At 40.9% G+C, this 14,873-nt stretch overlaps 1 protein-coding gene across 8 annotated transcripts in view; it reads left to right on the top strand.

The window, feature by feature from the left end:
* Positions 1 to 1,617: 1,617 nt before the first annotated feature.
* The window catches only part of RALGPS1 (Ral GEF with PH domain and SH3 binding motif 1), an 80,564-nt gene continuing 67,308 nt past the window's right edge, over positions 1,618 to 14,873 (top strand). For 2 of the 8 annotated variants that reach the window (XM_051807766.1, XM_051807765.1), the window contains exons 1-7: positions 1,618 to 1,810; positions 3,093 to 3,209; positions 6,034 to 6,129; positions 7,995 to 8,117; positions 9,751 to 9,858; positions 11,692 to 11,742; positions 14,689 to 14,772. In XM_051807766.1, coding sequence (XP_051663726.1) covers positions 8,061 to 8,117; positions 9,751 to 9,858; positions 11,692 to 11,742; positions 14,689 to 14,772 — 300 coding nt within the window. In that variant the 5' untranslated portion in view covers positions 1,618 to 1,810; positions 3,093 to 3,209; positions 6,034 to 6,129; positions 7,995 to 8,060. Of the gene's footprint in view, positions 1,811 to 3,092; positions 3,210 to 6,033; positions 6,130 to 7,994; positions 8,118 to 9,750; positions 9,859 to 11,340; positions 11,443 to 11,691; positions 11,743 to 14,688; positions 14,773 to 14,873 lie in introns of those variants that run through there. The other 6 variants (XM_051807768.1, XM_051807767.1, XR_007907752.1 and 3 more) reach the window with 4 other exon arrangements.

Raw genomic sequence — 14,873 nt, 5'->3', positions numbered from 1 at the left:
AGTTACTTAAGGTGCTGTACATTACTGAAACCTAAAACAGAAACAAAAAACAAAACAAAACAAAAACAAACAAACAAAAGAAAACAACAAAAAAAAAAGGCTTCCAGTCTTTCTTTTGACAACTTCAAGAGGAGCAGGTGCTGAGCAATTCCATTCTCAGCAAAGCAGGGTTTACACCCAGGATTTCAGAGATTGTTCTGCTGTGCTGCACGAGACCTGTCTGGGCAGAGGACATCATCATTTTACAGTGCTTTAAGCATCAGTTTGGAAATTCTGACTTGGAATCTCATAATCATTCAGATAAGAAGTACCTAGTGTTCAGACTTTTTTCCTGAATTCTTGTAGAAATATGACTAACTAATGTATATTTTTTAAAGAGGACTGTAGTCCATGAACTGCTGTTTTAATGTCCTGGCACAGTGAGACAGAGAGGAAAACATTTTGCTGGAGAATACCTTACTCTTGCTTTAGTGGGAGCTGATGCTGGAAGTTTTAGAGGAAAGTGTGTGTAGTGTGAAAGTAGTGGCAGTACTTAGTAGGACAAACTCAAATAAGAATAGTCTATTAAGTGATTAGTGATTCACATGACATCAATTTTAATTCTTCAGCCTCTCTGAGGGGGAGGAAAATGTAGGGAAAATACCTTCCCATATAGTGCTTTTGGCTTTGATGTGGTTATTGGAGTTGTATCAGTACTCACAAGCAAATCTCAAATCTATGTTAATTTTAATAGTTTATTCTCAAATTGAATCTTTCTGCTTTGAAAAGCAAGCTCATACAAGTTTAATTGGGATGTCTGAAGATGTTTAAAGTGCTCTGGCTTTGATAGCGATTGAAAACCTTTAGCAAGCAGGAGACTGGAAAGATGCCTTCTCAATGTAGTCTGGGCATCGTGCAGTATCTCGGAGCTTCCTTCAGGTACCCTCACTTGGCTTTTGTTCTCTAACGTGCAAAACTGGAGCCCGGTGTGAGGGGCTGGATTCAGCCCTGCACGTAGTACCAGTGCACAGAGCCAAGAGCACACTACCCTGAACGGGGCTTTTAGAGAAGCTGCCAATCAGCGAAAAGCGCACCTTTCTTTCGCCTCGTATCTTCAAGTATCAATAAAGTATCTTCAAGAGGCCCACAAAGCTCTGTTTAATGGCCTTGGAAGAACACATACTATTCTGTCATTTCACTGCCGGGGCCTGGAGCATCAACGTCCGGACCTGAACCCGGGCCCGGGTTCGGTGTGGGGGTTCCCAGAGGTTCGTCGATAGGAAGGGCAAGGCACAGCCGGTGCTGCCGCGAGGGGAGCGGATGGACGGCACTTCTCTGACCCTGCCCTAGGGGCTGGGACTCAGGCGGGAGGGAGTGCGGGCGTGGTGGTCTGCGGGACACCCGGGCCGTGCGGGGTCCGGCCCCGCTCCCCCGACCCTGCCCCGGCCCCGCGGCCCGGCCGGGCCCGGAAAGCCGCAGGCGAGGCCGCCAGAGGGCGCCCAGGAGCGCGGGCGGGGCGGGTGTGGCCAAGGCCGGCGCAGCGGCACCTGCGCTCGCGCGCTCCCGCCCCGCCCGCCCCCATTGGCGCGCGCGCTCCCGCGCGGGGCGGCAGTTGGCTGGCGCGCGCGTCAATCCGCGCCCCTCAGCCCCGCCCCGCGGTCCCCGCCGGGCTGGGCCTCGTCCTCGGCGGCGGCGGGAGCGGCACCGGCACCGGTGAGGGCCGGGCTGGCGGGTGCGGTGCTGAGGGCACTTCCCTTCCACCCCCGCCCCGGTGCCGTCCCTGCGCCGAGAGGGCTCGTGGGCGACGCTGGAGGCAGCTGGCCCCGAGCAGGTGAGAAACGGACGAGCCCCGCGTGCCCGGCAAGACAGGTGGGACCGGCCTCCGCAGCCCCTCGCCCGCCCGCCCGTCCGCCCGTCCGCCCGCCCGTCCGCCCGTCCGCCCGTCCGCCCGTCCGCCGTCCCCCGTCCGCGCTTCGGGCGTGTGCTGCGGGCGCAGCTCTGTGGCGCCGGGCCGGGCCGGGCGCCCACTCTCCGGGGGCGCCGCTTGCAGGAGGCCGGCGGCTGCCGGGCCCCCGAGGGGCGGTGCGAGGCGCAGCCCTATCGGCGCCGGCCGTGCCGGGCCCGGGCCGCCTCCTGCGGGGCGCGGCAGGTGCACGGGCGGAGGACGCCGGGCTCTGGCAGGGCCCGGTGGCGTCTCCCACTTCGCGGGCGCCCGCCGTGCTCCGCGGCCTTTCTCGGCAGGCCCTGGACCCCCACCCGCCGGGCGATGACGCTCCAGTGCGGCGCTGCCCGCGCTGCCCGCTGGCGGGGGGCTCAGGGCCGGCCCGGTGCGGTGAGGCGGAGCGTGCTCCATGCGGACACATGGGGCTGGTGCTTCGCGGTGCGAGGCTGGCGGACAGTGGAAACAGCCTTGGTACGGGTGTGGGGTGTGGGGGGAGCAGATGGAAACCACTTGGGGTTGGCCACCTCCAGCGGTCTTTAGGAATAAATTTGAAAACTATTTGTATATGATGTGGATGATACTGTGCAGGTCCTGTTGAGAGCCTTGGTTGGCTGAGATCTGTTTTCAGATCACTTCAGGCAGTTTTTGATCTGGCTCCTGGAGGCTTTGGTCAGTCTGGGGCTTTGGCAGGTAGTGGAGAAGGAACCGTTGCTGAAATTCTCGATTGTGGAAGTGCATTAGGCCCTTTGTCTGCAGCCTGTTGTTCTTAACCCAACAAAATAGAGCGTATGTAGTCCCTTGTCTTACTGATTATTGAAAAAAATGAAATCTGTGTTGGTCTCTCTAAAATATGAACAGATATTCTTTGCCTTAGAGACCTTATATATGAATGTAGCAATTGACAGAGTGAGGGAATTACAGACACATATTTGGAGTATATTTAGTTATGAAATTCATAATATGTTACTCTTCCCTCTGTGATGTATTCTTTTCTTTTGTTTGAGAGTTTGTCACATATCAGTGAAACTAGAATGGGGGACTAGCCGTGAGAGTTGAGGAGAGGTAAAAACAAAAATACCAGAGTGCACGTATTAGGTGAACAGTGCCCAGTTTGAGAAGAACTGAGTTGTAAAGCAAATGTCACTGTAATCCTGTTTCCTGTTATTTACAGGAATGTCATGCTTTTAAACAAGAGATAAACCTGCTGAATAGCCAGAGCTAGACCCAGCAAAGGACTAATGGAGGTGTGCACCAAAATGGGTTGAGTGCACAGCTGCCTTATTCCACTGTAAGTATGCAACTGTATTTGAAGTTACAGGTATTTCTATATTTTCACTTACATTTGATACCAGATCGCAGAGATTACTGTCTGTCAGTTCTCTTCTGAAAGAGAACTTAAGATAATTTTCTTTTCCTGTAACTGTTTCATGAAGATTACCTTAAGGTATAACTTCCCTTGGCCTTCTAACCTATGCAAGTTTGCCAACATATGAAGGGTGGTGACTGTTGAGGGAGGACTTGGCTGGAGAGAGTGCTGCAGCTCTTGTCTTGATATGGATCAAGATGGTTATTGGGTTCTTCACTTGGTGGAGGTTTATTATATATTATTTGTTTTTTCTTGAGGACATGTATTGCTTTTGTAGTTACTGTTAACATAGAAATATTTTTCACTTTGTTTCCTTTGACATGCGGAAGTGCTTTCCTCCTCTTTGTGTTCATGTTCCATTATCTCCAATATAGGGATTTATGTACTAAATTATGAATTTTATTTCCCTTAAATTTTCATTATTCATCATTAACTATAGTAACAAGTTTCTCAGAAAAGGATGTGTATGAAAAAATGTGCATGCTAAATTGTCCATGGTGTATTTTATCTATAGGTGGTACTGTTGCCTAAAGCATAATGAACTATATTAGGGACTTTCAGGTGAAGTGGATACTGAAAATACACAAGAGTGTTTTCCTAGAAGGATCTTTAAAAAGACATCACATTTATATGACTACTCTTCTGTAGCCTGATTGCTTTTTTCTTAATAACCTGTTAGTAGAAAATTATTATCTAAATTCAGGCATTTTTCATGTTGTACAAGATGTCCATCAAGGTCTAATGTTGAATTACTTCAAAAGGACTTTTAGAAATTAAAAGAGCTTTTTTTCTATAAAGCATTATGAGGGTTTACACAGCTCCACTGTCCAGTCCCAGATCTGTGTTTGTGCATGAAGCATATGTGGTGAAAGGGCTCTGGTGGCAGACAGAAGATTTTGAAATCCTTTTGAATTTACTCTTTTTCTGGTTTTAATATTAAAATGATGATACTAAACAAAAGAAACAGTGTGAAGGGGGAAATGGTATGTAATATCTAGGTATGGAGAACAAGCAGTGTGTGGTTTTAGATACTGTGATGCTAATTGCCTTTTGGTCTTTATTACCAATAAAACAAAAAGATTGGACTTTCCCCAGCCTGCCCCTAAGAGCCTCTGGGCAGAAGCTGGACATGATGTAGCTGGTGATACAAGTTTCACATCAGCAGCTGATTGCAAGCACAGAGGCAGAAATATAACCCTGTTATTGTTTGATTCTGTTTTCATAATAGAGTCCTTTTCCTCTTTTAGTACGTTAGCTGTGCTAGCATATTGCCATTTGTACTCTACCCCTACAGCATCTGAGTATGACTTTGTTGTTCAACAAGGAAAGAAAGGTTGTAATGGTGAACATCTGGAGGAATAGTTTAGGAGTGAAGAAAGAGGAAAATGAATGCAATGATGAAAAACAATTCAGAACTGAAAATGAGCTCTATGTGGTCTGTTGTAAATGTGTCCTTAGGCTAGGCATTGCCAATGAAGTGCAGTACTACATTGTTGGTCTTGTGGAAGGCAGACGCTTTTGGTATTCTTCATTCCCTCATCTTGATGGATGACAGCTAATCTTCCTGATACCAAATACTGGAAGACATATCCTCTGAGGAGCAGCAGAGGGCTTTATGATTGTCTACTTTGGAGAAAAGGAGCTTGAGTAGCAACCTCATTGCTCTCCTCAGCTTCCTGAGAGGGGATGTGGAGAGGGAGGTGCTGATCTCTTCTGCCTGGGATCCAGGGACAGGCCATAAGGGAATGGTTCAAAGCTGCACCAGGTAGGGTTCAGACTGAATATCAGTAAGCATTTCTCTGCTTGAGAGAGTGGTCACACCCTGGAATGGGCTTCCCGGAGAGGTGGTTGGTGTTCCATGCCTGTCAGTGTTTAAGATCCTTTAGCGATGCCCTTAATAACATGCTTTTGGTCATCCCTGAAGCAGTTAGGCAGTAAGACTAGATGATCATTGTACATCCCTTCCAACTGGAACTCTATTCTGCTCTAAATTTATTTAAAAAAAAAATAAAAGCAAACCCAACTGGTAACTTCCGTTGATTCTAACCAAATTTATCCATGCCCAGGCAGGGACCCAGTGCTCTTTAATTATGTTCACTGAACCAGTTGTCCAACTAATTTAAGCTTAAGAAAGAACAGTTATATTTTGGTAGAATACTGAAGTATTTTTTCCTAAAAGGATGCTGCAGCTCTCAGTTCATGACTCAGTGCTGTTAGGAAAACCATAACCAACTAATGAAAATAGTAAGTAAACGGGGTTTGAAATCAGCTAAACCAGTTAACTTGTGGAGTCCAGAAGGGCTGAACTAGGGCTGATCAGAAGGCTGTCTAGCTCAGTATTGTTTCCTCCAATAAGAATATCAGTAAGAACAACGATCATCAGTGGTTGCTGACATGGTTCTTGTATTTGCTGAGAGGAGTGTGAACAGTCAATAACTTCCCCAGATTGCTCTGCTAGCATTCAGAAATTAGGCCATAGAGACTTCCTTGGCCAGAGGTGGTATCTGTGCTTAAGAGTCTCAGTGACTTTCTGGTGACTTGGGTAACTAGTACTGAGAATGAACTTATGGGCACTTGAATTGCATTACATGCATATTACTAACAGCAATGTGAAATTTGCATTTTTGCTTTCAGAGAGTGTCACTTCAGTGGCATAGATAACAAAATTTGACAAATGCTGGTAAAATAATGGCTATAGGGATTACTTCTGTGCTTGATTTTGATGGTGTTTTTGTTTTTTTTCCAGTTTACTTGTTCTTGCACTGTCTTCAGTTTTGCTTCAGAGTGTGCTACATATCTAAATGGGTTTGCTAAGTTGGCAAAGAACAGACAACCTCTGGTGGTATGTATGTTTGCATCCTGATTTATCCACTTTTTTTCTGGCAGACTGTGAATGAGATCTGCAATGTGCATGTGAACCCTCTGTGCAGAGAGGGTGTTTTCTTTGTTTTGATTTTTAGCACTGTTTTTGTAATGCATAGTTTTAATTATTAACCTGAGCAAGTTAAAAGAAATTGTAAGAATTAAAAGCTGTGAAAAGAAGTTATATATCATTTCACTAACTTTTTACTTTTTATTGCCAACATATTGGACCTTTGATAATTTTCAGAATTTCAGAAAATTTTTAAATCTTGTTGGAGGGAAATATTGCAAGTGTGGGGGAGCACTGTTTTTAATATCTTTATGTTGTCTGACAGCCTCTTGTTACAGTAGGCTTAGTATTAGCTCCTGTGTTACTCTGTGTGCAGAGTGATCCTTTCTGTGATAGCAGGTGTAGAAATACTTCAAATGACTAGGTGGATTTGACATAAAAGGATAATTGCTCTCTCTGACTTTCCTCAAGGCAGCAAAGCAAATGGGTGTGTATAGAAGTATTTTTTTCATAGATGTAGATCTTGGAGAAACCTCTACACATAGGAAAAAGCAGTGCATTTTTAAAGCTTGTGTTATATTTGAGACATTTAGGGGGAAAAATCTATTTCGATGCTTTCTAGAATGAAAGTTTCTAGCCTTGCAAGCTTTATTGTATGTACTGAACGTTGAAAAGCAAAAGTACATTGGTGCTTTTGGTTTCAGATATTAGAGCACTTCTGTCTCATTTGGATATAATGAACATTAAAATTTGGAGTAAAACTGAATTTAGGCAGTATGCAAGTTCACATATGGGATTTTTCTTCCCCATTTTGGAGCCCCCATACACTGGAAAGCCTAGTCAAAAAGGCAGGGAAGGAGGACATAAGTATATTTTTGTGGCCCTGATGCAAATGCCACATATTAAAGAAATTACATCTGCAAAATTGCTTTCCAATTCAGTATCTCTAAGGACTATTAGCAGGAGCAACTCCAGACCTAGAAATACTTTGCAGTCTGTTAGCGCTCAAAATATGAGTTAATTTTATCAGGACAGAAGATAAAGGAAGTTGCTTCTTGCCTTGTCTAACAGGAGATTTTGGCATTCTCTGAAGCACAATTACTGCCTTGTTTCACATGAGACAGTGGGGAGAATTGTTTTTTGTCTTTGTAGGGTTGAGAAGTGAAGACCTCATCCTTCTAAAGAGGGTAAATAAGAGGTTCTTTTTATTCTCAGCTGTTTGCGTTTCCAGCATTTTCCTGTTGGTGTAATCAGTGTTGTGGGGAGGAGCAAGGATGCAGAGGGACATGCGGCAGAGTATCCCTAGTTGCATATTTGAGCAACTACAGATTTTGCTGACAGAGTCCATGTGCAGGAGTCAGTGGCAGTGGTGGCCATGGAACTCATCTATGTGTGCTGTAGGGAACGATGAAACCACCCTGCTGTTTGTTTGCTCAGTGTAAACAGAACCAGAGCTTGATCTGACTTGGTAGTTGTGTAAGCAGTTCTTGGTAGCCTACAGTTTCTGGATGCATACTGCCTGGCAGGGACTTCATATATAACCTAATTCAATGGCAATGATAAATAATATTCTGTTTTCCCCATAATTCTTGAGATGAGTGGAAGTAGGGATAGGGACTTGGCGTGACTTTAGCGATATTTGCTTGTACTCGTTTACAATTTGGTACCTGGAAAAGAAAAGAGAATCTGTCTCCTGAGATAATCTTGTTTCATAAGTTCTTTGCTCTGAGAAAGAAAAATGAAATCTCCTTTATGGATGGGGTTTTTTTGTGCGTGTGTGTGTTGTGGTGTTTTTATAAATTTTATTTATTTCCCCAAATACATTTGCTTTGCAGGAATTTCTGTTTTCTGTTTTCAACCAGTGCTGGCTGAGCTGAAACTTCCTGTGTCTTGGGGAGAGCATGTATAAAAGGAATGACTTCATGGCCAATGTGATGGTCACCTCTGCCACTCCAGAGGTACAGTTCCTTGGATTTTATTAGCTCCTATATCAAATTGGAAATTTTGGCTTTTTTCAGCTTTCGCAGAAGCCCTTTCCACTGCTAGTCAAATGCCACACCGTTTGTAAGAAAAAGGGCTGGCATGACAGCAGAGTAATTTTAGAACACTCCGTGGTTCTTAGTGTTCACAGACACTTTTTTTTGTCATTGTTGATGATGATTACTCATTTTGATTAGTTTTAAATAGCATTTTTGACCTGTCACTCTGTAACTTAGAGCAGCCGTTTATTATTTTTCAATTAAGAGCAACGTAATGTACCATCAAAATTGAACCAGAAATATCCAATTGCATTTTTTCTTCTTTTTTTTTTTTCAGTTTGCTAGTCTGCTAGTAAAAAAGTGCTCTAAGATTTTGTTCACGTTAACCTTTTGTATCCTTTGCAGACCGTGCAGCTTTTTTGTGCTGCTTCCAGAAACTGCCTCATTCTGTGTTGAGCTGCAGTGCACAGCTCCATGAGAGGCAAGGGAGCACTGCTTGGGAATTACTGCCCCACTGAGCTTTTCTGGTTTTTCTACTTTCATCTAATATTATGATGAAATATTATAAATCAGCTACAGTAAAGCTTGCCCAGTAAAGCACACATTTTAAATGTGGGATTGGTGGTACTTTTTTCCAGCTTTAAGATGGAGACTTATACTGCATATGTATTCCAGAGTTGGGTGCACCATGGATTTCTAAAGGAGCATATTCATAATGCATTTTATATTTTTTCCTTTCCTTTTCCAGACTTAGTCAAATCTCGTGAAGGCCCTTTTCAGTTTTTCATTGCCAGTTTTGGGGGTTTTTTTCCACATTTAAATAAATAAAATGAAAATCCATAGTCTGCAACAATTCTACACTGTTTTCCAGGTTGTTGAATATATAATAAACATCACTTATCTATGCATAATTCTCTGCTGATTAACATATTTCTAGTTCCTGTAACAACTGTCTTGTAAATAATTTTTTATCATTGCAAGGACAGTCTATGCTAGGGCTGAATGGCTTTGGAGTGACGAACCACATGAAAAATCTTTGGAAGTCTAACAAGACTGTATTAATCTTGATCCTTTACCCACATGTCTGTCGATACTGAGGCAGTGCTTCTCTTTCTGAATGCTGACTTCCCACTTTCATGATAAAGCATACCTATCTGCCTTTCTACTAATGCCCCTTTATTCTCTTCTTGGGTTTGACCAGCAGAAATGTCAGGCTTCCTAATCAGTAGTTTCCCAGTTAAATTTCAGGATGTGTCAATTTTTCCCTTGTTTATAATGTTATGGATAGAGCAGCTTGACTTGGATCTACCCACTTTTTATGTTGCGTATTTAATTTAAATATTAAACTCTTTTATTTAGTTTGTGATTTTAAAAGTGGTTTACTAAAGCTGGAAATTTTGTAGAGCTAAAATTGTATGTCACTAAAGTCTGCAGAAGAAAGTCAGAAACATTAGTGAACAGTGCTAAACTAAATTTTATGATTCGGTGTCTGAAACTTTTTGAATTTCATACATTTTGTTGTCATTACTTAGTATTTTTACACATATTTATTTTCTGAATTTGAGATGCAATTCATCATTCTGCAGATAAGCCTACTATTTTTTCTTTGTAGGGTAGTAGCAGCTCAGATTCTCTGGAAGGGCGAAGTTCAGATTATGCCAATAAAAGCTACGATGCAGTTGTATTTGATGTGTTGAAAGTAACTCCTGAGGAGTTTGCTGTAAGTAGAAATGTTATTTTTGCATTTAAGCTTGTATAACATTCAGGGTACAAAAAAAAAATTCTATAAAACCTTTCTGCTTAAAAAAAAATATTTTTAAATGAACTTCGAGTGTTCTTGAAAGCAAATTTCTGATTATATCAACTTCAACAAAATAGACATGTCTTGGCATTTAATTACTTGGTACTGACCTGACACAGCATATTTGTTTTCCTGTGTGAAGCCATTTGAATTTTTACTAGTGTTTTAAAAATCCTAGCATAGGTTTAAAGATGTTACATATAGAATCATAGAATCCTAAAGGTTGGAAAAGTCCTGCAAGATCATCAAGTCCAACCTTTGACCTCATACCACCACGCCCACTAAACACAGTCTGGTTCAGTTTTTTTTTAACTGAAACCACAGATACTCATCTTTTCTGCTGAAACATTAGTTTCTCAGAAAAATCAGTTTCTTAAAAGCAAGGAAGAAGCTTGTAGAGAGGAAACAATTGGCATTCCTTATTACCAGTTTTTCAATGCTAAACCGAAAATAGAACTGCCGTTTTGGCAAACATTCAGTGCAATTCTTGTCCCTTGCCCCTTGTTTTTAATTTGCATGTTAACTTGCTGGAGAGCAGGAAGGAGTGAGGATAAAAGCTACTGTACATAGTTGAATGTTTTCATTAACATTCTAAGCATCAAAATGATGTTTTGTTATTTGGCAAAAGTTCGTATAATACCTGTTTGCCAAAAAAAAGTCTTGGAGATAGGCCTACCTTATTCCCATAAGTTTGTCACTTTGGAACAGATTTGTGTGGGTCTTTTTGAACACTAATACACACTACACAGATGAGAGCTGTTGTTAGGTAAACTTATAAAAATACTTGGATGGCAAATCTGCATCAACTCAGTTAAAAATCATTCCTGTTCGTCCAAGTTCAGATGATTCATGGCCATGGACTGCCTTCAGAAATTAACAGAGCCACAATTAGACAGGACTGTAAAATCATATGAAAATAGATATGTCTGATTTCATCACAATATGAATATTAAGTCCAAAGACAGCCCAGAACATAGAGTGTAGTCCTACATTTGTGGTTAACCTGGAAATATATCTATAAAATGATCGAGTCAGGGTAAGGTTGCTCGTAACTTCAGGCTCATCAGTTTTCTATTCCAGCTGCTGTTGGTTTGAGATGGAAGCTTGTTGATGAGGGTCTTGATTTAGTGCTACACTTTAAAAACATACCTGTATGTAGCCACACCCCCTTATATCATTGTAACATATTTTTTAACTCTCAATTCCAAACTTCTGTAAGCTGCTTTTTTCTCTCCAGTCCCATTTGCCAACTGTAGCCATGAGCAAAACAAAGACCCTACCAACCTGCAGAGAAACCAGAAATTTAACTGTGTGTCTTTGGGACTGAAAATCTCTGTATGATTCCCTTAAAGCCTATTCCAGTCATAACTAATTAACACATAATAATTTATTGCCTTTCAGCCCAGGGAATGTCAAATGTATGCTGTTCTCTGTGTGAAATAATTCTTCCTGCCGTTACTGTCCAGACTCTTTATTACATAAGAGGAAGACTCTCAAGCACAGGTTTGTCCCCTTAGACTGGCACAGGTACTGAAATTCTTCAGCGGGGGACAACCAGAGTGTAACATGGTGCCTCTCAGGATGGGGTGTTTGTGCTTGTGTATCAGCCTGAAGCAAGGGGGCCAAACTCAGGCTGGTCAGTTCTGGTCTGTGAGGAACATGCAGATGGTTCGTAGTTATTGAAGGGCAGATGGAAATATGTCATTGTTAGCTCTTCATATTACATGATTTAAAATTCTGTCTTTATTTCAGAGTCAGATAACATTGATGGATATGCCAGTATTTAAAGCTATACAGCCTGAGGTAGGTTTTCTTAAACCGTCTGCTTACATCTTTGGAAATCACTGCCTGAGGAAATGTAACCATTTAAATAATGCTTTTTTATTCAAAAATGCTCACCGTCTTGCACTGCACTAATATTCTTCTAGGCTTATTGCCTGTTAGCACTGTGAATCTGTAACACCCAGCCTGAGTTACTTTGATTTGTTGCTTGTTGCCAAAGGAGATGACTGTCTTCTGGAAGTCTTCCTGTCCTGCTTTGTGTTGAGTGTTTCTTCAGGATAAATATATCAAACGTAAAAATTCTTTTCTCTCCCTTCTGGTGCTGTTTTTCAATGCACATCTGATTTCAGAGTTTGACTCATGCCTCTGGCCATAACCTGTATTTTAGGCTGCATCAGCCACTTGGTAAGCTTTTTAATTTGTACAGTCACGTTTAAGATTCAATTCTGAGGGAGTAAATCAGCCCAAGCCCTTAAAAGTTAATGTGTTAGCGTCCTTTAAGTTTTTAATGTTTTAAGAAAGCAACTTGAGGCCTGTTGAGGAAAAACCATGAAAGTTAACATAGGCATTTGAAAATTAGAAATAAGAACTTCAGAAATTAATAAAGGTAGTTATCAGAATATGATAAATTGGCATAAAAACGTCATCTCAGTATTTTGATTAAATAAATATATTTACTGCAGAAGGTACAAGAATCACACGATTCCTCCTTCAGGTGCTTCAGTATAAGAACATATCCTTAGATCCATTATGGCTTTTTGTCTTCCTTAGGTGGAATATCATGAATATATAAAGGACAACTCCACCCCTCCCTTCTGTCAGTGGAACTGAATTTCTGACAACATCAGTAGGGGCAGTCAAGTCTGAAAGGTTCTTAGTAGAAGCTCAATCCATCTAATTTGATCACCAAGAAAACAAGTTGTCCTATATTTACCATCGTTCAGAGAGATTACCAGCCCTCTATTTTGAGAAAGTATAGGAAAGAAAATAAAAATTTGTCTGTCTGATGTCTGTCCTTCCTGTCAGATAAATTAATTTTTTTTTTCTTTTGTCCTTCCCCCTGAAAAAACACCAAGACAGTTTGGTTGCTGAAAACACTTGCATGCTTCTGAAATTACATGTGTTCTCCAGGCAACTGGGGAGACTTCTTTCCTGCAGGGAAAAAAATGGCAAATGAACAATGTGATAAGAAACCATCAATACCCATAGAAAAATCTGCTAACACAAAACTACCAATATTTACAAACTGATACATAGACACTTTTTTGTGAAGAAATTTTGTTAAGAAAAATATCAGTTAAAATAAAACAGATGGGTTTTTTTGTTCTAACTACCTCTGCCAAAAGTAGAGCCAGTGTCATACTCTGAGGAGATGAATGAACAAAAAAATAAAATATAAAACTATAGATACTGATATCTAAAGTGAATTTTGCATTTGCTTTACTTGCTATGAAACATCTTTGCCATATAATTTTATAGCAAAACAAAATACCAATTTGCTGTTCTTCTTTTCCTTTGTCATTGCTTCGTTTTGAGTTTTAGAAATGAAATTTCCTGAAATGCTACTCTGGCAGATAGATGTAACTTAGTGAGGAGTTATCAGAAAAAAACTAACTTATTTTCAGCTCCTTCTAGAATTCAGGTTTGTGAATAAGTAGCAGTTGCCATAAACTGTTAGTTTTTTATTTGTGCTTTCTGACTTACACTTTATTGGAATTACCAATATTATTTGTTTGCCAAAAATAAACAATTGCTTCTATCCTGAAATTCTGCTAACTGTAGGACTAGGTTTTAAAGCAAGAAATAGTTTGTGTATTTGTCATCAACCTCCATTTTGTTATTAGATAAGTTATTAGACTAAGAAGGTTAACATTTTCTGGTTGAAACTTATGGTTTTGTTCTTTTAACATGGGCCTATGTATAGATGGAAATACTTAAGATTTTAGAGTTCTAGTTGCCAAGTCTTATCTCAAACACACAAACATCCTTTAAACCTGGCACTTTCTGGGGTTTTATCCTGCTTTTTGACAGCTATTACTAAAAAACACATCTGCATGTTACTGTGCAAAGTTCAGTAAGAGGATGTCTGGTTAACAATTCTTTGTTCTCCAGCAGAAATAACTGCCCATACATTCTCGATTTCTGTGTAACTTTATTTAGAGTTTTTTCCAAGTCCTGAAGTTTGCAATCTCCACAAATTTCAGGGTTTTCTTGCACACTTGATGGGAAAGTTTCTTGTGACTGCGTGCATTGAGGAAACTGCCAGCATTCTTCCATACAAAAAAAAGGGATGAAGTGTGCTTCTAGAACACAATGTATTTCAGCAGTATAAAAAAAATTCAAGAGGGGTATGTGGGATCATTTATCAGCCTTCCTATCCAGTCCAGATTTGAAACCTTGTCAGATGATTTTGCCATGCACAGGATTTTCCATTGTTGCTTACTAGCCCTCTGGCAACTGCTTAATATCCTTAAGTTACTGACCTGTTTGACTTCTCTGATGAAAGTAGATTTTGCTGTCCCTCGTAGAGTGTCTCAGATTCTTTTTCTACATAAACATATGATTTCTAGTCTCATAAGACTAGACATGGACTGATCATGTGTAGAATCTGTGTCTTGTCGGATATAAATTGGCATTTTTATGTGCAAAAGGTTTAAGTGCTGGAGATTGGGATTCAAAATATGTTTGGAAGTGCTTTTCCTGATGCTCACACAGGCACATGCAGATCTCTAGTGTATGTTCCGTTTATCATCATGTGCGAAGTGCTTTTCAGAGGTAGAATTCTCTTTGCCTGACTCTGCCTTTTCATGTAAAGGCCTCCAAAGTTAGTAGTACACATTTGGAAAGTTGAACAATATTTTGATTGAAACTGAATTTGTGGTTTTAAGAAAAGAAGAATGATTTAGAACTGGTGTTAAGGAGGACTCATTTCTGGTTTTTAAGGCAATTTTAAAATGTGTTTCCTAGGAACTAGCCAGCTGTGGATGGAATAAGAAAGAAAAACATATCCTCGCTCCAAATATTGTTGCCTTTACTAGGAGGTTTAACCAGGTAAATAGTTTGATTACTGTCATGAACAGGTACTGTTTGGCAGTTGTCTTTGAGTCTGAACACAACTATTCTTGTGAATTAAGACTATCTTTCCAAATGAG

The sequence above is a fragment of the Manacus candei genome, unplaced genomic scaffold (genome assembly GCF_025592945.1).
Source record: "Manacus candei isolate 608988 ecotype Guabito, Panama unplaced genomic scaffold, ASM2559294v1 h1tg000071l, whole genome shotgun sequence".
NCBI lineage: Eukaryota > Metazoa > Chordata > Aves > Passeriformes > Pipridae > Manacus > Manacus candei.
Note: the sequence above shows the minus strand (reverse complement) of the source record. Positions and strands in the feature narration are given on the sequence as shown.